We start from the raw sequence: 20823 nt of genomic DNA, 5'->3' as shown, positions 1-20823 counted from the left end.
GTCTCTTCCCACCCCCTCAGTGTCCCTCATGGCTACTCTCGTGGTTCCTCCCAAAACCTGAAGTGCGATAGTTCCCAAATTACAATCTCAGCCCATGCCTCAGCATTCACTGGCCGGCTGGACCACTCGGGTAAGTCTGCCATTTGAACACACCACCTTTCCCTTCAAACCTGCGCCTACCCCTTGCTCCTTACCCCAGTGAAAGGTACCACGGTGAACACAGCAGTCTGAACCAGACCTCTGGGCATGATTCATAACTCGTTCTCTCTTGCTGATTCCAATGTATCACCAAGTTCTGCTGAGTCTCTTAAACAGTGTCCAGTGTGTTTACGTCTTTCCAGCCCCACTGCCACGACCCTGGTTGAGGTCACCATCATGCTGGACTAACACAGCACCCTCCTAACAGGTCACTGTCTCAGGAGGGCGACGCCTTCTGCCTGACATAGCCCCATCCTCCTAACACACACACACACACACACACAAACGCACACACACACGCACACACACACACACAATCGCCGCACTAGTCTAAGCTGGCCTCCTATCTTAGAAATGCCCTACATCTCTCTGATCACAGCCAATCTTTCTGTATCCCTGTAACCCCCACTCGATTAAAGTTCCAGGAGAGCCCAGATTGCACTGATCTTATTCACTGGCTCCCCAGGGCCTGGGGCACATGGTCGATGACCAATAAATATTGGCTGATTGAAAGAATGAGTATTATTATTACAAATCTTTCAGGACCAGTCTTGGGACATCACATCATAACCTATGAAGGCAAATTATGTTACTTAAAGTGTCATATGGTAACCAACTTCTTAATGATTTACTAACCTCTATTTGCTGAATTCTCAGATTGGAAATTAAGTCCCAACGAGCTGCTCCATTTTTGTCATATCCTCTGAATCCAAAGCCTGCCGCATTATTGATAGCGTCAGCTGTGATACACAAAGGAAAAGAAACTATTACAAACCTATGTAACAAACTACTATGTTCTCCCAGAAGATGTACGTTATCATATACTATCATCTTTAATTCTTAAACAGTCAAAGTAGATTCATTCTCATTTTTATATGATATAATAAAATGGGCCTTGATCCAGTTTTTAGGCTCTCCTAACAGTTTTTAGGTTCTATCCTTATATGTAGGACATGAACTTTAAGGTTTGTTTCTCCTGCATAGATGACCCTAGTTTTTCTCATTGGTCTTGACTATATATTCTCAAGAGGGTATTCTCCCGGCTATCACCAGGGTAAGATTTATACTTCCACACATTGACACGAAGGTTTATTCACGTGTTACTTACCTAACGTCCATGCAAAATAGTATTTGGGTCTGGCAGCCAAAAGAGAGACGTATAGATAGATAACCTTGGTCGGCCATGAAGCTGTAGCTTGAAAATGCTCATCAATGTTATACGCCACAGGTAATGTCTTAGAGATGGTCAAGTGAAATAACAAGGAAAGTCCACAGACTAAGAGCTTCTGAATAACTGCGAGCTGAAAGCAAGACAAGACTTCGTAAACTTAATTGATACGTATTTGCGTATTATTGCCACATAACTCTTCCTGAGGTCGTATTAACCCTGTAACTCCATCCAAAATCCTGAACTCAGGAGTGCTCAGAATTTAAAGCCGCCACTGTCTCAGTCTGAACACATGAAGCCTTATGTCTAATGACTGCCTCTGGGTTATGGCTCAAATCACACTAGAAACCCCAATGTGTATTTTCAGGACTTTCAGTAAACTTAGAAAAACTAAAAGCAAACACAGGTGTATAGGGTGACTATGTAAAAATGTTAACATTAATAAGTTTTGGTAGTGGATTTTATGTGACCACACACACACACACACACACATACACACACACACACACACGGCTTATTTTTTCCATTGTGCTTTTTCCCTATTTTCCAAATTCTACGTATTTCATAGAAAACTATTTTTACAATAAACAACTTTCACGTTTCTTTAAACCTGAAAGTTCTTTAAAGCAATTTTGTTCAAATGATAAAACCAAAAGAGCCACACCCAAGAAAACAAAAAGATCTGCATAAAGATTCTGATGGAAAGAAAAGGACAATCTTTATTCTGGTAAGGTTAAATTACCTTGAAAAACACCAACTCATGGTGGTTTTGTGTTTTCAGTAGGCTAGACTATTTCAATCTGATTCAATATAAAGGAGATTTTACAGGCTACAGAGGTAAAGAAACAAACAGAGGAAAGAAAAGGCTGGATCCAGACGAAAGAATGTAACAAAATACTTGGATTTAGTGTCCTGTACAGTAATCAAATAGTATTCAAATTAACTACAGTAATTTGCAGATGAACACCTGTATTTAACACTTTCTGTAACGGGGCCAAAAAGAAAGGCTCAAAGGCAAGAGTCAGAGCACAGGCCTGATTCCTGCACTTTCGAAAAACCTTTATTTATTCTCAGGAGGTGCTGGAAGGTCAAGGGTTCTTCGCTGCAACTGTTCTTATTCTCATTTTCCTGGTCGTCTTTCAAAGCTTCCTCCAGTAAAGTAAGGCTACCTTTTCTTCACTCCTACCTCCAAAATATCTAACCTACACATCTGAATTTGCAACAGGTAATTAGGGAAAAATTATAATTATAAATGAAGTGAGATGAACCGAACGACCTCATATGTGAACCCAAAAATCGGGTACATCACTTTAGTAACATAATGAGAAGTACTGTGGCCATTAGACTGTACACACTAGTTTCCAGGTCTCAGTTTAAAACAAGTTAAAGTAACATATACCTGATCTCAACTACCAGCTGGCACACACACCAACGAGAGTCCCCAAAAAAGCTCAGTCAATGTGGGATCAGGAACTCTGAAAGGCAGGGGTGAGGGGGCATGAAGCTGGGAAGCCAGGTGTAACCCCCCGTTCCCACAGCCTCCTCTCCCCCATGCTGGCAGGAGGCCAGAAGTTAACTCTCAGGGAAGCCTAACCAGAAAAGAGCCAGGCTTCAGGACGCGGGTCCAGAGTGGGGCTGGAATGAATGTGGAACCTGCGGTGGATGCATCCCGAGAGGCAACGTTTGCAGCCCCTCCCTCCCAGCTCCACAGACCAGCAGTCAAGTCTGAACACCCCAGGCAGAAGACGGGAGAAGCCTGCACTCAAGAAACCAAACAGCCTCAGAGAAAAGACCTACAGGCATCACAGCAGAGACTGACAGGTGTTCCCCAGGAGACGTGCTCCCCTTCTTACATAGCAATGGATTTTCTATTTGGGCACGGTGAAGTCTAGCTAAAGACCACACGTCACAGCCTCCTTTGCAGTTGAGTGTAGCTATGTGGTCACAAATAACATGGACAACTTCTGTGGCGAACCATCTTAGACCATGAGGATGAGGGAAACGCCCTAAGGATGGCCAAAACGGGAGCTTGGATCCCCCGCCCGTGGAGCTGCCATATTACCCGTGGAGCTGCCATATTACCCATGGACCGCTGACACTTGAGCTGCCCTGTAGGAGAGGAATAAACTTCCACCTTGTTTAATCTCCTGTTATTTTGGTCCTTGGTTCAGCAGCCAAACCTGTATCTTAACTAACGCAGATAAAGACAATTGGGAGGCCCCCAACAAATGGGCCGCTGGGTACCTGACTGACCCACTTTGGATTCAAAGAGTCTACACACCCCACTCATAACACAAAGAGCTTCTAAGTGCCTCTGAGTGATCTGTAAATAACTACCACAATTTGACTGTGTGAACTATGTACATATGGAATTTAAATTTAAAATATATTAGAACAGTGAGATAATATATTAAGAGTATTTGCTATTGTCAACAATCTCTTATTTATGATGTCCATAACCTGAAGGAGGAAAGTGACGTTTTCTAAGAGCAAATCCCATAAAAATTCAGAGTGAGGCGACAGAAGTAATACATAAATTTGTACTGCTTTTTGTTGGGTTTGATTTACCACTACGTATATGTTTGTTGCACTTTATATTTTTCCAGCATTTTACAAAATTAAGTCTAGCATCTTAATTCCTAATTTCCTAGTTAGGAATTTCTAAATTCCTAAATTCCTTACTAGGAGTTTCCTAAATTCCTAATTTCATTCTCTTCCCAGTATTCTAGAATAAACCTCTGGGATATCGAAGCTGTCTATTAACTACCTTGAGTTCCTCCTACGGCAGTGACGCCTCTGAAGGGTTAAGTGGTCAGCCTGACACAAAACAGTCAGCGAAGAGATCTGAATATACCCAGTTTCCCGTCCCAGTTTGAGCTGGCATTTATCAGTTAACACTTGGCCAGTTAACGGAAACTGTGAAGACAAGAGCATCTTTCTGGTGTAAAACACAATGAGTTGCATGGCACGAAAGAGAAAATACGAGAGATTTTGCAGATGAGTGCACGTCTTCATCCACTCTTCGTTTCATAATAACTTAGAAAGGAGCTGGTCCTCTGTTCCAAACCCCACATTCAGAGAAAGCATACTAGCCCCACCTTTTTGTCTCACAGACTTGTTGACTGGCCTATTTCTCATGGACCTTTAGATTCTACCAGATCAAATCCAGCAGAACGTGGCCTGCACAGAGCTGCACAGGTTCCCTGAACAAGGAGCAGCAGTTGTTCCAAGAAATAAAGATTACATTCGGGTGTGAGGCTCAGACCGCCTGGGCTTGAATTCCGGTTCTCCCACGGCCACCCTGGGAAACCCTGGTCAAATTACTTAGCCTCTGAGTCTCAGCCTCCTCATCTGTGAAGTCGTGAGAATAAAGCACCTGCCTCGCAAGACTGTCCTAAGGGCTGAAAGTGCTGTGAAAGTGTTCACTATTATTATCTTTTTTATTGTGAACACTGGACAAGGTTTTATGGAAGAGGTGAAATCTGAAGTAGGTCTTTAAAGAGGCGTGAGATTTCAACTGGCAATGGTCGGCATTAGGAGAGACGTAAGGTACAGCTAAGGAAAAAGCCTGGAAAATGAGGCTCGGTCAGATCCACGAGATGGGCTTTTCTGCAAAATACTCCATGACTACAAAGCATTATCCTCACTAAGGAACGCAGCACGGCTTTTAAAGTAACCTTACTTTTGTCCTTCAATCATGATTGTACTTCTATTAGTCATCACCACTGGGTACTGTGTGAAGGGTCATTTACCTCGAAAAATGTTTTTAAAGAAAAAGATGGGTAAACTCAAAACTTGAAAACATTAGTATCTTGAAATAAACAAGGCTAATCAATACATGTTAGAGAGGCTGCAGACGAATCTCATGATCTTACATTTGGAGATGGCTCTGTCTTTTCATACTGTATCTCTTCTTTCCCATGTTCGCCTGATTGTGTCATATGGTACGATCTGCCTTCGATGAAAGTGATGTAGTCTTTGTAAGAGCAGAGCGGGCCTGCCAGGATACCCATGAAGTTGCAGTTGTAACTTAAATACTCCAGAAGGCTCGGCATGCGTCTGCAACGAAAAGACACGCAACGTGTGAGATGGAACGTTTGCTTCCAAAAAATGTGACAGGAATGATCTTCTCCAACCTCACTTCTCTTATCGTTTCCAAAATAAAACAAGCTTTGATTTTCATTTGCATCCAAACAATAAGAATTTAAAGGTTCAGGATGAAGGAATGCGCAACAGTATTTCTGGATAGAAGAGTTTCCATACAGGTCTTTGTGAGCAACTATGAAGGGTTTCTACCTAACTCCTCATGATGAAACACACCCGAGGAGGACAAGATATGGCAGCAAGAATCATCTCTTACTAGTCAATCATTCGCTCATTTAACAAATCTACGTGTGCACCGACTACTACACACACGCTCCAGGGTCTAGAGATACCGCAGTAAATAAAACAGAGGAATTCTGCATTCATAGAGCTTACAGAACAGCTGCAGAAAATAAACAATTAAAAAAATACATCAAGTAACTTCAGAGATGCTAAGTGCAAGGAGAAGGGGGCATTTTGGTATATTAATGAGTCAGAGGAGGCCCCTCTGATCAGGAGACGTGTGAGTCCTGTGAGTGTCCCGGACAAGGGCTCCAGGCAGAGGGAACGATGAGGGCCAAAGCCCTGAGCCGGGGGCAGGCCCAGCAGCAGGCAGCCCGGTGCGGCTGGACGGGCTGAGCCAGGCAGAGAGGCAGGAGGGGAGTCAGTGAGCCGAGGTAACACAGGGCGTGCCTTGCAAGGCGCGGCGGGAACCTTGGATTTTATTCTGAATGTGCTGAAAAACTACGGTCGGCTTTTAAAATACCTATGTTTTGAAAGAATCCCTCTAGCCCCTGGGTGTGGACAGAGAAGGGTGGATGGGGGAAGACTAGTCAGGAGGCCGCTGACCTCCAGGGGGAGGTGACGGGGCTGGGGCCGCGGAGCAGCAGCGTCTGCCTGCATTCAGGCAGGACAGCCCTGGGGTCGGCTGATGGACCGGATGTGCGGCCTAAGGGAGAAAGGAATCAAGGATGTCGTGCAACATTTTTTTTTTTAATTAATTTTTGGCCGCGTTGGGTCTTCGTTGCTGCGCGCAGGCTTTCTCTAGTTGTGGCGAGCGGGGGCTGCTCTTTGTTGCGGTGCGCGGGCTTCTCATTGCGGTGGCTTCTCTTGTTGCAAAGCACAGGCTCTAGGTGCGCCGGCTTCAGTACTTGTGGCTCGCGGGCTTCAGTAGTTGTGGCGCACGGGCTCAGTAGTTGTGGCTCGAGGGCTCTAGAGCTCAGGCTCCGTAGTTGTGGCGCACGGGCTTAGTTGCTCCGCGGCATGTGGGATCTTCCCGGACCAGGGCTCAAACCCACGTCCCCTGCGTTGGCAGGCGGACTCCCAACCACTGCACCACCAGGGAAGCCCTACTGCAACATTTTTAATTCAACTGCTCTCAGGTCAGTCCAAATGGCACACAGTATCTAAAGTGTACCAAGCATTCCAGTTCTCAATGCAGGTAACCGGGAGAAAAACAGTTAATAACGTAGGAGATTATGCAGACCATGTATATCATCATGTAAATGCATCAGAAGTGTATTTTTTTAATTTTTTAAAACCAGCTCCATCTGTGAAGTCTGCCATCCACTGACAGCTATAAACTACCACAAATAAAAGAACAACTACACCTGGGGAGAGTAAGTAGGCTCTTGAACATGTTACAGCCCTGTCTTCCTCTCTAATATGACAGGCGATCTCCTAAAAAAGCACAGTCTCTATGTCCAAGAGGAGTCGACAGAACCCCCTCACGTATATTTTTGTTAAAAAAAACAAAGAGAAAACAGTGCTTCTGGCCCAACTGACACTCAGCTAGGTCACCCCTTAGCCAAAACTCCTTAAAATTTTTTTCCTGAATTACTTTTCTACATTTAAAAGTTTTTGGAACATTAAGTAATTTTTCTTGAGGGCTCACAAGTGATTGGGAGCAAAATGTTTCTGGCAGATTTTCTCTTGTAGCTCTTTCCATGTAACACTGAAACAGAAGGCCTTCTCACTACCTCACACACCTGGACAAGTGCCCCGTCATCACAAAGCTGCCAAAGAGCCCCTTGTGCTCAGGCAACAGAGCCCCATTTTCAACACCACTTATTTCAAGACCAAAACAATGCCAGGTTGTCAAGGTGCATCTCAATCTTACCACGTCCAAATATGTATCATAATTTGCAAGGACAGATGATTCTGAACCATGAAACTTGCTGACGTACAAATGACAAGTCATGTTAGGAAAGAGGCAGATAACTATAATACGCGCTATGAAATGAGAACTAAGTATAACCGTAATACTCTATTTATGACATCAAGTGGAAGATTCGTTCTTCATTCCATAAATACTTATTTGATATCAACTGTGCGTCATCCCAGCTTAGGGCTTCTCAGTCTCAGCGTTACTGACATTTGGGGACAGTATTTCTCTGTTGAAGGGGACCGTCCTGTGCACTGCAGGACGTTAGCAACACCCCTGGCCTTGACCCGGCAGAAGTCAGGAGCACCACCCCTCTCCTTCAGTGACAACCAAAAATGTCCCTGGCATTGGCAAATGTCTCCTGGGGGCCACAAGCACCCCCAGGGCGAACTGCTGTTGAGGAGATGGGAATGTAATGATAAGGAAGACGAAGGTCTGTCCTCCTGGAGCTGACAAGTGGGGGACAGGGAGAGGGACAATCCCAATAAATATATTAGAAAACATCAGACAGTGATACATATGATGAAGGAAAGTAAAGCAGGGCCAAGGGCTACAGGGTGCTGGAGGGGAGGGCTGTGCAGTGACAGGTGGGCTGAGTAGGGAGGAAAGGAGGCTACGGCTCCTGTGGGACCTGCCACGCGGCCGTCAGACCTTTGTTAGTTTATTCTCGATGGCATGAGGAGCCATGCGAGGGTTTTCATCAGGAGAGGGTGATAATATAATCCAATACGTAGTAAAAGAATCTCTGGCTGCCGGATGGGCAGGAGAGAAAAATGGAGACCAGCCAGGAAAGCTCTGACAGTGGACCAGGTAGAGAGCGAGGTTAGGCTGGGGTGATGTCAGCGGGAACAGTGGTAAGAGGCCAGCCAGATTAGAGATGGCCAGATGTCATGGTCAGGTGGGAGACAGGTTTCAGAGGAAGAGTTCACTTGACTTGAGGGTGAGGTGGATTTGCAGTAAGAGAAAGGAAGTTTGCCTAAGTTTTTGCAACTGGGAGGGAAGTAATGGTGGAAGAACAGATGGGGATGAGGAGCGGGAGAAGGGACACAGAAATCAGAAGTTCTATTTCAAACAGGTTCCATTTGAGACACTGTTTACCCTCCACACCTGGACGCTGCAATGGCAGGTGGACATACGAGGCCGGGGCCCAGGACAGAGGCTGGATGGGGATATAAACGTAGGAGACTTCAAATGTGTGGATGGTATTAAAGCCAATGGAAGGCCAGTGATCGCCCGGAGAAGATGGAAAAGTCCAAGGATGTGCCCTGCAGCATAGGAACACTTCGCAGTGAGGCAGAGGAGGAGATTCAGCAGAGACCAAGAGAAGCAGCCGGTGAGGCAGGAGGACACTGAGAAGCATATGGTGGCCCGGATGGTAAGCGACGAAGGTGTTCCACGGACTGAGCGAGCCAATGGGTCACGTGGTGCTGAGAGGCTGGGCGGCCTGCAGACCGAGGCGGACCATTAAATCTACCAAGGTGAAGAGCAACCTTGAAAGAATGGTGGCAGACAAGCATCGAGGACAGAAACCTGACTGCAGTGGGTTGGGGAGAGAAAAGGAGATGAGGAAGTAAGAATAGAGAAATCCTTCAAGGAGTCTTGCTCTAAAGGAGTGGAGAGTCATGGGGTGGAAGCTGGAAGGGGCTGTGAGGTCAAGAAGGAGTTTTTTCCCTTTAAGTTGGTGGGCATGAGCCCACAGAGAGGGAAAAATTGATGAGTGATGATGCACAAGATGGGATAACTGAAGAAGCAAAATCCTTGAGTTTTGTACTCAAGAAGCAACTGGACTCAGCGCTGACGTGAAAAGTTGGCCTTGGGCTGGACTGCAGACGGTGTGTACGTGGCACTGGGAAGGAAAGGAGAGTATTCTGTTACAGACACAGGCAGGCTGGTAGGTTTGGCGGTTGCAGAATGAAGTAGAGTTGCCTTATTTTCTCCAAAAAGCAAACACCATTCCACGTGCGCGTCGGGGACGGGGAGCTGGGAGTGGGGGAGAAAGGAGGACGCCGTTCCCAATCCTGCAGCAGGTGGAAAGTGAGTGGACGGCGGGGAGGAGGCAGGGGAACTGTGGTTAATACTGAGCTCCGTCGTTTTAAATCTGGGGTAACAAATCCGAAACACTCCAATCGGCAAGACAACGTTTTTCCACTCTGCCTTCTTCCGCTGTTCGGGTGGGCGGAGAGTTGAATGTAACCGGGTTTGGGGTCTTGCCAGGTGGCCGTGTGGGAGGGAAAGGAGGGACCAGGGCTGAGTGGCTCCTGACGAGCGGTTCCTGGGATGGACCGAGGACTCATACAGATCACAGAGCCCAGGTCAAACTAATCTCTCAGCAACTAAATAAATTCAAGTGCACATTCGCTGATATATAAAGACTGGCTATAGTGAATATCAAAATAGAATAATTTTAAAGATGGGGAAAATATAAGAAGATCCTCAAGACATACTACCTGGGACCAAAGGTGAGCACTTAGGGTAGGTAGGGCCTTCCTACTACACAAACAATTTCATTCTTCTGACAGCCAAGAATATATTATTAGTTCCAGGTTTACAGGAATCAAGGTGCTTGTGGGAAGTTTTTCTTTAGGTAGATTGAGTGTCTGACCTCTAATTATATTAGATTAAGATCGGCCCTGCCAAGAAATTAAGCTATTCCTCAAATGAGTCCACAGGGGACGCACAATAAACAAAGTAGCAGCCTATCCCAAAATGAATTCCTCAAGTACCAATGAGAATATCTTGCTGGTTCTTCATTATTTCAAAACATGGCATCTCTGTGCTATATTAACACATCTAAGCCCAGCACCTGCCATCAGGTCATTGGTCTATAAATGGTAGCTGTGATTATGACTCATAATTACTACGTGAAGACCAAACAATCTTCCTGCCTTCAGGGAACTCAGAGCCTCGCAGGAGAGACAGAAGATTTCGTAGATGCCTTGTGGCCTTACAGGAGGTGCATGCTGCATGATGAAATACTCAAGGTGCCATGGGAGTCTTAGAAGGGAGGCCCAGCCCAGCCAGATTTCGTGGCGGGAGGTGTGCAGACGGAGGAACGTTTGGTTTTCATGAACTAAGAGCTTCTAGGAGGACAAGTTAGCCTTGGCCATGAGTAAGTGTGTGTCCCCAGCAGGGACAGCGTGAACCTCGGCAGGAGACGATTTAAGGGCACATACCTTACCGCTAAGCCTCTCTGTGACGGAGTCAGTTCTTCATCCTTTCGAAACATTCCTGAGAAATAAAAATAGGCAATTTATCAATTATGATTTCTCCCAAGAAAAGAATGGTATTTCTTCCCATTCACACTTGCATTACTTTCCTCACTCGAAATTCATGTTATAATCCCAATTTTGGTCTAACTATTTGGTATAACTAGTCCCTTTCTTTCTCATTACAACACAGGCTCAATCATGTGAAAGGACCATCATGTAACCAAACGCGTCTGGCTCTGGGCAAGATAAATAACGCATGTCAGGGAACTAATTTGACTCTTTTCTAAAGGAACGTATTATCACATTTAAAAATTCCCCAATGCTAGCATATTTAATAGTAAATGCAATGACTTTTCAAAAGGAGGCATGAAAATGTTTCTGTTATTGGATGATTCCAATGACTAATCTCAATGGTACGGACAGTATAAAGCAAGGAAGGATTTCCTCACTCCTACGTGACTCTAGTGAATGAAACTGAACTCAGTATACCATCTTCATCCACTTCTTTACCTGTCCTCCAAACAGGAGAACGTTACCTATGATTACACATCAACTTACTGAATCTTAAACCCAATTTAAAGGCCAGAGGAGGTCTAAGAAGCAACAACACACTTCGAAAATTCTTGTGGGTCTTCCCGAACAGGTAGCACAGGATGGGTGATGGGTACTATGAGGCTGCAAATCCATCCAGGCTGCATATAAATGATTGCCCTACAGAGACTCCTCCTTCAGTCTCTGAAGAGACCAGAGTCTAACTCCTAGGACTCAGAGTCCTGACTGCCAGCATTTGCCATGGCAAGGTGTCCATTCACTGAGGATACAGAATATGAATATGTAAGTATTTGTACTAAAAGGATACATAAATGTGTGTGTGTTCATGTGTATAAGGGAGAGGGGCAGGGGGAAAACATGCAAATTTTAATAAAAATGTAACACAGAGATGAAGCAGGGATTAATAAAACTTGATTTAGACCAAATGTCTATTTCCTTCATATTTTAAATTGCCACTGATGTGGGTCACGTGCCTGACTCACCCTATTTTACTTTGTTTTTGTCACTGAACTGAATGCAAAATTAAGAATAAACAGTGAAAGAAAACAAGCACACTTTAGTAACCTTAAGCAGAGTTCAATATTTTCCCTATCTTGCCACCAGCCTTTTCTTTCCTCTAATAGAAAGTTATCATAATCTATCAAACAAATGATGGTTGGAATATAACCTTTTCAGCGATGAAAAATTAATTTCCAAATTCTTACCATCATGAATTTCATAAGCCAAACTAGTGATCTTCTGGGTAATTATCATCATTGGGCTACGACAAAACAGAAAATAAATATTTTAAAAGAAGAAATTTAAAATAATACTTATGATATATGAAAGAGTTTTTATTCTGCTTATGACTACAAAACCCTGAAATTTTTTAATAAAAACAAGACCCCAAGGAATTTCAAAGAGAGAACTCCAGGGCTGCTATGTTTGGGGAAGCGATAGAGGACAGGGGACCTGGGCTTTCTCCCTCGCTTTAAGAAAAGGCTCATCCTCTAAAGGAAACCCGCGTGAGCAGAGACGCAGCCCCACCTCCTGCCTGTAACCTGAGGCCAGAGCTGAGGACCACACAGCCGCCAGATGGGACCCCATCACCCCATTCTCGCGCAGTACTTTTCAATACTCTGTGCTGCCTTTTGCCTCAGGGCTGAATTCAAAGATGGAAAGTAAGTCGCCTGGGAAAAGGGGAATAGGTGGAAAATTAAAGGAGTTTGGGTGAGAAATGTGGAGCAAAACAGAAAGAGGGAAATGGGCAAAAAGAGAAAGGACGACATCTATGTCCCTATTCCAGGAACCAGGCGAGGCGGGGGAGCAGCTGTTAAAACGCCCTGGAGCTGCACAAACCAGGTTACGCGCCACAGAAAGAGGACTTTCAATGTGTGTCACATGTGAGAAAATGGCCACCGTTTTCCCATATTTCATCATCTCTAATTGAATGGATACCTTGCGAAGAAAAAAAAAATCCACATAAGAAAACCCAGCAGGCTACATTTTTATCCTTTACGTTAGTTTACAGACATTAGTATTAAAGAACAATTAACCCTAAGTTACTTGTTTATATTTTTGGAATCTCAATAAAACCAGGAGGAAATCATGGAAGGCCCATCGCAGCCGGGAAGCGGCAGGGGGGCTCAGACCCACCACGAAGACCCTGAGCTTCCCCCCTACCCTCCCACCCCCGCCCCTCCCCGTGTCCACTGCTCAGAGCACAGACTGCCACCTTCACCAAAACAACCAGCATCTTTAAACATGTAAAGAAAGGAGGTGATTTCTCACCGTGTCAGCAACGCCGGCAAGGGTTTGTTTTAAATGGTCCGACCACTGGCATGAGATGCACAGACCTGGGCCCCCCGAGAACTTACAGCTCACTGGCCTCACCTAACAGGCAAGATCTCATAAAAAACCTGTCAGATGACGATTGCTCTTAAACTCAAAGTACTAAGGGAGAGGATTCCTCTTGAGTTCCCTTAAAGGTCAGTTCCTACATATACATCACTCACTCTCAGGAAATTATTCCTCGGCTAACCTATCCCCCCAGGCTGCTTTCAACACCCAGTTGCCATTTTTTTTAACTTTGCAAGATATTTTACATGCCTTTGAGGATTATAAAAATACCTTGTAACTCCCATTTCCCTGGGGGAAAAGAATCAGTTTTCTCACCTGCCTAATTCTCTTCATAGTTCAGTTAAAAAATGGATGAGAAAATACTCTTTGGTTCTAAATTTTAATTCTCACATCACCTTAAAACATCATAAAAACACCTGATAAAATAATTATTAAATTTATGCTATCAACTCAGTGATGTACTAAATTGTTAGGTCCATATACATCAGATGTTCTCCAAAGGCAAGTATGGGCTTCTTGAGTGCGTGCCCTTACTGTGCCTACTGGCAGCCCCGTGCAATTTCTACTCTATCAGGTGTGTAGGGCGCAGGCTCTCATGGAAGTGAGCTGGGCTGGGGGACGGAGGGTTCCCAGGAGCATGCTCCCTAACAGAGGTGGAAAGAAGGCGGGGAGCAGACCCACATGCTCCAGACTCTCCCCAAACGTTGCTTCCTCCTGGAGCTGCTTTGCAAGGAGATCCCCGTCCCCTGCTTCAGGCCTCAGCTTAACAGTCACTCCGTACAAGAGGCCCGTGGGCAGCTCTACCCCAGGAGCCACCTCTGCCCAAATGCGACACACGCCCTTCACTTCATCTCAGCGCCTTGTTTATCTCCTTCAAAGAATTTTTCACATTCATGGGTGTTTCATTTATCCAGTGGCGGCTGTGTTTTAAAATCTGTCTTCCCTCTTTAGGAGGTCGCTGCTGTAAGGAGCTGGCAGTCTTTTTCACCACGGACCCTCCAGGGCCGAACACAGTGCCTGGCACAGGATGTGTGCTGAATAAATATTTCTAAAATGCCACATAAGCTGAAGCTTCTGAGTGTCAAGATCCATCACTCCTTCCATAGGTTGATTATGTGCCCTCCCTCCTGTCCGCTCTCCTCTGTGCTTGAAAACAGGTACCAGACTGCTCTGTAATTACTGGTTGATTTTCCTGTCACCACAAAACCCACGGACTACTTAACAGCAGGAACACTGCCCTGTTCACCTCTGCACCCTCGGTACCTGCTATATACTCGGGCTCAAAGGTCTGGCTGGCTTGTAAAAACGTCTCACATGACTTTTCTGTTTCCTTAACTGATGACCGTTATCCCTGAACATTTCCTCTGGTTTTAAAGGGGTGGCCATTCCACAGCCTCTGGTCCAACCTGTCACAGGCTGGGGTCAGGGGGTGGCTAATGCGACAGTAAAATGACAGAAGACAAAATCATTACAGAGTGCCTATGAAGGGGCCCTTTATGAATGAAAGCAAAAAAGTACTAGGGGGAAGCTCAGCACGGGAGGAACAGACTAACGAGAGCTCAGAAGAGTAAACCAGAGGGGAAGGCAGACCGACGGGTCCCACACAGGCATGAGCCTGGCCGGGAGACAGAGCAGAGAGACGGAGGTAGGGCTGGCGCGTGCGGCGGCCGCCCGGAGCACACAGAACCCAGCGTGCAGAGGGGACGCTTCTGAGTGGAAACACTCCCAGGGTTGACAAAGAGGTGAAGTGCAGTGGTTTTCCTAACAGTGCCCTTTGTTCACAAATACCTGAATGGCGACAGAGTGACTCATGCAATTTTCATTTACACCTTTATTGACATTTTAACTACCTGTTTGCATGCAATATCTAATCGCTTCCCAGGTCCTAGGAAGTCTGAGATAACGGGACGTGAATCACAGTCTCCTGCTTCCCTGGGGTGGAGGCTGCGGGGTGCAGTGGGGAAGGGCAAGCAGTCGGCTACCGGGTCCCCATGGAGTGAGGCCCGGGCCTGGATGGAACCACCTGCACGAACCTGTACCACGACGTCGCTAGACTTAGGTGGGACTACACGTACTTCTCCCCCGGCGCTCTGCCAGGAACATGGAAAAATGTGCCCTCTAGCTCTTCAAAATAAATACCTCAACCGATGAAAGAGCTTCAGGTAATATAAAATAAGATGTAAAGAACTAAAAAACTCCATAGACTTCTTATAATTTTTTTTAAAAGGGTACAAATTAACTTTGCTTTTTAACTAAAACATTTACATGCATTTTTTTTTTTCTCTACAAAGAAGGAGAATAATGGGATTTACTTCTATCACACAGTGAAACTCAAACTGTAGTTAAACATTATCAGAGAATGAATACTAAAAAAGAACAATCACTTTCTGGATTGTTCCATTATTTCAAGGAGACTGCTAAACTCTAACAATGCTGCTACAAAGCAACTACGAGCACCTACTAGGTAAAAGGTCAGTTTGTCACCAGGGTACAAGTGACCTAACAACAGAACCAAACTTACTTCTCCACTCCCAGGCATGTCTAACACACAGGTGTTCTCTCCTCCAAAACAGCAAAACCCGCTGAAACCAACAAACCCCACAGACCTAACACCAAAGGAATGTGCAGTGAGAGAGGATGGAAAAGGCTTCTGAGCCATCCATCTGTCCCCTTTACTCCCTCATTCGGAAAACAAGTATCTAATGAGCACCTGCAAGGCACCAGGTGCTGGGGACACAGCCGTGAACGAGACAGGGTTCTCGTTCTTGTACTGGGGAGGGACGGATAACAGATGAACCTACAGGTAACTATATCATAAGCCAGCTGTTGCTCTCCTGCTCAGCAGGGTTCGGGAGAGGGAGTGCCAGGACGCAGGTGAGGACTGGCCTCACCCGGGGGTGACGTTTCACAGAGAACTTGAGTCAGGGAGCAAGCCCTGGTGAGGCAAGTTCACCAGCCCCCAGGTGGGTGTGACTGGCCTGCTGGAAGGCTGGTAAGGACGCCGATGTGACTGAAGCAGGCAAGTAAGGACAGGAACAGACGGTGAAGACAGACGGGGGCAGGGGTCAGATCTAGGAGGCTTCTGCAGGGCGCCGTGAGGACACAGGCTGTGACCTGAGACACACCGGGAACTGTGGAGGGTGAGGGGAGAGAACTAACTTGGTTCTAAATGGGTATATTCCAGCTCTGGGTAGAAAGGACTTTGGAGTGCTGGGATGGGGCTAAGAGACAGGCGAGAACGGCAGCCCAGACCAGGGTGACAGCACAGGCCTTGTGAAATGGATTCCAGCCACCTTCTGATGGTAAAGACAGTGAGATTTGATGATGATTTGACGATGGATCAGATACAGGGTTTGAGACCTGAAGCCACCAAGGTTTTTGACCACAGCAAGAAACAGAAGGATGGGGCCGGCTGAGAAGCTGTGCAGGAGGAACAGGGAAGGGAAACTGGGAACTCTGTGTTAGGCAAGTTCAGTGTGAGATGCTGACCGGACAACCGGGCGGAGACGTGGGGAACAGACAGGGGGACCCGCGAGTCAGAAAGCAGCTCACGTCCCGACTCCAGTACTTATCAATTGTGGAGATGGGGAAGCTATTTAACTGCCCCCCCAAAAAATTATTATCTATAAAATGGGGATAATAAAGCCACCGTGTGGATTAAATAAAACAGCAACAGGACAAATACCATGAACAGTATCTGAGGCACAGCAGATGTTTGATAAAACCTTCGTTCAATAAATATTGGAACTGCTGCTCAACAGAAGGCATTGGAGGGCTGCAATAATTAACTGTAAAGTGCTGTCTCTGAAGGAGCTGTCTCACTAAATTAGGAGCTAAACCGGTACACGAAGAGCTGCATAAAAAAGTGTTAAGTGCTGGGACTTCCCTGGTGGTGCAGTGGTTAAGAATCCGCCTGCCAATGCAGGGGACATGGGTTCGAGCCCTAGTCCGGGAAGATCCCACATGCCACGGAGCAACTAAGCCCGTGCGCCACAACTACTGAGCCTGCGCTCTAGAGCCCACGAGCCACAACTACGGAGCCCATGTGCCACAACTACTGAAGCCCACGCACCTAGAGCTCATGCTCCACAACAAGAGAAGCCACCGCAATGAGAAGCCTGCACACCACAACGAAAGAGTAGCCCCCGCGCGACGCAACTAGAGAAAGTCCGTGCGCAGCAATGAAGACCCAATGCAACCAAAAATAAATAAAATTAAATAAAATTTAAAAATAAAAAAAAAAGTGTTAAGTGCTAAATGAGATATTTGAAGAAATGTGTAGAGAAATGAGAGATAACTTCAAACTAAGCAAACTGAGGGGGAAACACCTCGAACAGGAGTCACTTCACCTGGGCCTTTAAGAGCAGGGAGGTCTGGATATGCAGGTAGGGTTGGGAAGGGTGTTCCCGGCAGAAGGAATCTGAGGGGCAGAAGTGTGAGTACATGAAAGTGGCTGCAGCATCAGACGAGACAGGCTGCGAGGCGAGGCTGGGCACACACATGGGGGCTTTGAAGGCCAGAGATCAACTTTTTAGAGTCTTAAGAGAACACTGCAGATTCCTGATAAATACCGTTATACCACACTGCTTTGTGAACAAACATAAAATCGGGGAAAAGGCTCAGGTAGGGCGGGGAACAGACATACCAAACCATATAACAGACCCATGCCTGTTGACTCCTGGTAACTTGAACTACCTCAGTGGCAGCTGGGCGGAATGCTTCCCCGAACTAAATGTAGGTCGAGGTGTCGGGAGACGCTCCCACAGGAGGAAACAGGATAAATGGAACACTGCGGTTTACAGGCTGAATAATTTACATCAGCCCTATTTACAGCACAGGCACTGGGCACAGCAGAGCGGAGGACGGTGCGGAGCGGCAGGAACCTTCCAGGACTCAGCCCAGTGAGCACAGAGAGACGGAATGAAGCTTTTAGACCAAAGGGTCTCTCCCTTCTTCTGCTTGACAGCACTGTCTCCTGCAGAAGTACTTAGCACCCAGCAAAACGTACAGCGCATGCTCAGTACATCTTAGCTGAATGAACACACGGGGGCAGCTGGTAATAAGATACTTACTGAGCATCTGATACTATCTGGTTAGCTCTAAAATATATTCTTGATTTCAATGGAAAATACGCCACGTGTATCTTTTTTTAGGTGGATGCTTAACCAACCCTTCAGCTCCACAAAAATCGACATACTCCAATCAGAACTCATTATCTTCCTGCCCCCAAAATATCTTTTTCTGCTTCCATCTACAAGGGTGCAAGTATTTACGTTTCTTTTTCTGTCTCAATACCATTTACTGAATATCGAGAGGGGCTTTCCTCATGGACCTATACTCCCAGCATTTTCATTCTGTAAATTTATTTCCCAGATCCACGGGTCTGTTTCTCTATGCTGGCTTCTTGGATTTGGCTATTCCTATGTCAGTCCTACAATATTTAAATGAGAGCTGCTTTACAAGCAGTGTATGTTTTTATATTGAATTTGCTACTCTCAAACACTTCTAGAGAAACTTTTCAATGTGTCTAATTTCCCTCAAAACCTCAACTTAAATTGCATAACATTTACAGATTAACTAGAGAAAAAGGACCATCTTTACAATACTGACTGTTACTCTCTGAATAAACAAGATGTTTCTCCAGTCAGTCTTCTTTTATATCCTATAGTAAAGTTTCATAGTTTTCTATACAGAGGTCCCTGCATTTCTTTTTACATGTATTCTTAAATATTTCATAGTTTTTACTGTTTTTGAAACTAGGATCCTTTTTCCATTATATTTTCTAACCGGTTATTGCTGATATAAAGGAAAGCTATTTCATTGTTTTATATTTCTCTTGTATCTATTTTCTGAGGCCAACGTGAAAGCTAACAACCTAGCTTTTCAACCTTTCTGCAAAAAGAAGCTTCTATTAAGAGGTGAGTCCCTTTTCTCTAATCAACATTTTAAATGTATATTGAACCTATTTCTCTCTCTCACTTTGCACACAAATACACACGTGCGCACACACACACAAAATCAGTGTTCCACACCTCTGCAAGTAACACTGCCCTGTACAAAACAGTTCCCATGCTATTCCTCAGCAAGAGCTTGGCTTCCCTTTTCTAACTTCAGGGCAACGGGACAGCTTAGCACAAAGAATGGTTCCCTTTATTCAGTTCTACCTTCTTCAGACAGCCAACATTTTGGATGGCTACCATATCTATTCTAATTAGGATCAAGTCAGGATCTTTTCTGCTCATGTGTTGTAACACACTCAAGGCTTCTAAATGCTTCTTTTCTCTTCTGTGCCCATTAAAAAAAAGAGAGAGTCCTTTAACTTAGTTCAGCCTCGATGGTCTCCTTGAGCTGATGTGTCTCTGTCTAATCTTTATCAGTTCACTGATGATGGTCAGATGTTTTCTCCTAATGGATAAAAATTACACATTAAACTGGGAGTTTTATATGAGGTTGTCCACCTTTAAAATGCTATGTTATTTCTCTTTGACATACTTCGGTATTTTAAATTATACTTAAACATTTAAATGAAAATTTTAATTTCATTTAAATACTTAAAGCCACGTCACACGCATTTTGTTCTTAATGTAAACTATCCTCTAAATTGTGGGGTCATGGAACTAGCCTTTTCCAACAGAATGGGAGAAAGCATGGCATGTTCTCTCTTCGCTCGACTCACTACTGGACACGCCCCCTCATCTACTTAATCAAGAGGATTCCAGAGACCCTGAAGGAGGTAGGGCCACAAGAAAGAAGGAGCCGGGTTCCCTGAATAACCGTGCGGAGCAGAGGCTCCCTCCTCACTGGACTGTACTGTGAGTGGGAAATAAACCTTCATTATGTAAAGCCACCGAAATGATGTCGTTGTTTTGACAGTGCTAGCCTACCCCTAGCTAGAGAGTGACATGAGTTTACAACAGCAGATAAAGGAAATAAAAAATGACCAAGATTAAAACGAAGGAGGGGTTACAAGGATCCAGCAAATACTGGGTCTCACGAATTTGTACTTGTACCAATCCATACTAATAGACTCAATTCAGCTACGTTAAATTACTTATTAAATCTGGCAGTTTAAAAATATAAGCAGCTAGTTCCTACTTTCGTTATACTAGGATGACAACACGTGACCTGGGTTACCTCTTCAAGTTCACCAAGATTTTCATGGTGGCCCAATACATTTATTGATTCTGCTCAATAGCTCTTTTCTTCAAGAATTCCTATTATTTATAAGCTAGATCGCCAGCATCTATTCACTTTTTCTGAATGCCAGGTGTATTTCTCAATTCTATTCAATATATTGCTAATTTAACTAGCTAGTGTTTTAGTGTATTTAATCAATTTTGTTTTGTCTTGGTTTTGTTTGTTCTTTTGGATGCAGTCTCCTTTCATCCAAGCCTATTTTAAAAATCTGTTTAATAAAAGTAAAATCCACTTTGATCTCATTAAGGAGAAAAAGATATTTCATCTTCTGAAATTCTCTTGTTTTATAACAGTGATTTTTCTCTAAGCTCATACAACTTTGGGCCTTTTCTATTGTTGAACAATTTTTTTCATAGATGTCATGATTTGTTTTATTTTTTCCACTTACTTATCCTTAAGTTGGATTTACTGGT

The 20823-nt window shown here is 44.8% G+C and overlaps 1 protein-coding gene across 3 annotated transcripts in view; it reads right to left on the bottom strand.

Moving 5' to 3' along the window:
• The window catches only part of MBOAT2 (membrane bound O-acyltransferase domain containing 2), a 121729-nt gene that overhangs the window by 14675 nt on the left and 86231 nt on the right, over positions 1-20823 (bottom strand). For all 3 annotated transcript variants that reach the window (XM_059942263.1, XM_059942264.1, XM_059942265.1), the window contains 5 exons: positions 12079-12134; positions 10787-10841; positions 5242-5425; positions 1307-1499; positions 835-938 (listed from right to left, as the gene is read on the bottom strand). In XM_059942263.1, the coding sequence (XP_059798246.1) occupies positions 835-938; positions 1307-1499; positions 5242-5425; positions 10787-10841; positions 12079-12134 (592 nt within the window). The remainder of the gene's footprint in view (positions 1-834; positions 939-1306; positions 1500-5241; positions 5426-10786; positions 10842-12078; positions 12135-20823) is intronic.

This window comes from Balaenoptera ricei, chromosome 13, assembly GCF_028023285.1.
Source record: "Balaenoptera ricei isolate mBalRic1 chromosome 13, mBalRic1.hap2, whole genome shotgun sequence".
In the NCBI taxonomy this organism is placed as follows: Eukaryota; Metazoa; Chordata; class Mammalia; order Artiodactyla; family Balaenopteridae; genus Balaenoptera; species Balaenoptera ricei.
Note: the sequence above shows the minus strand (reverse complement) of the source record. Positions and strands in the feature narration are given on the sequence as shown.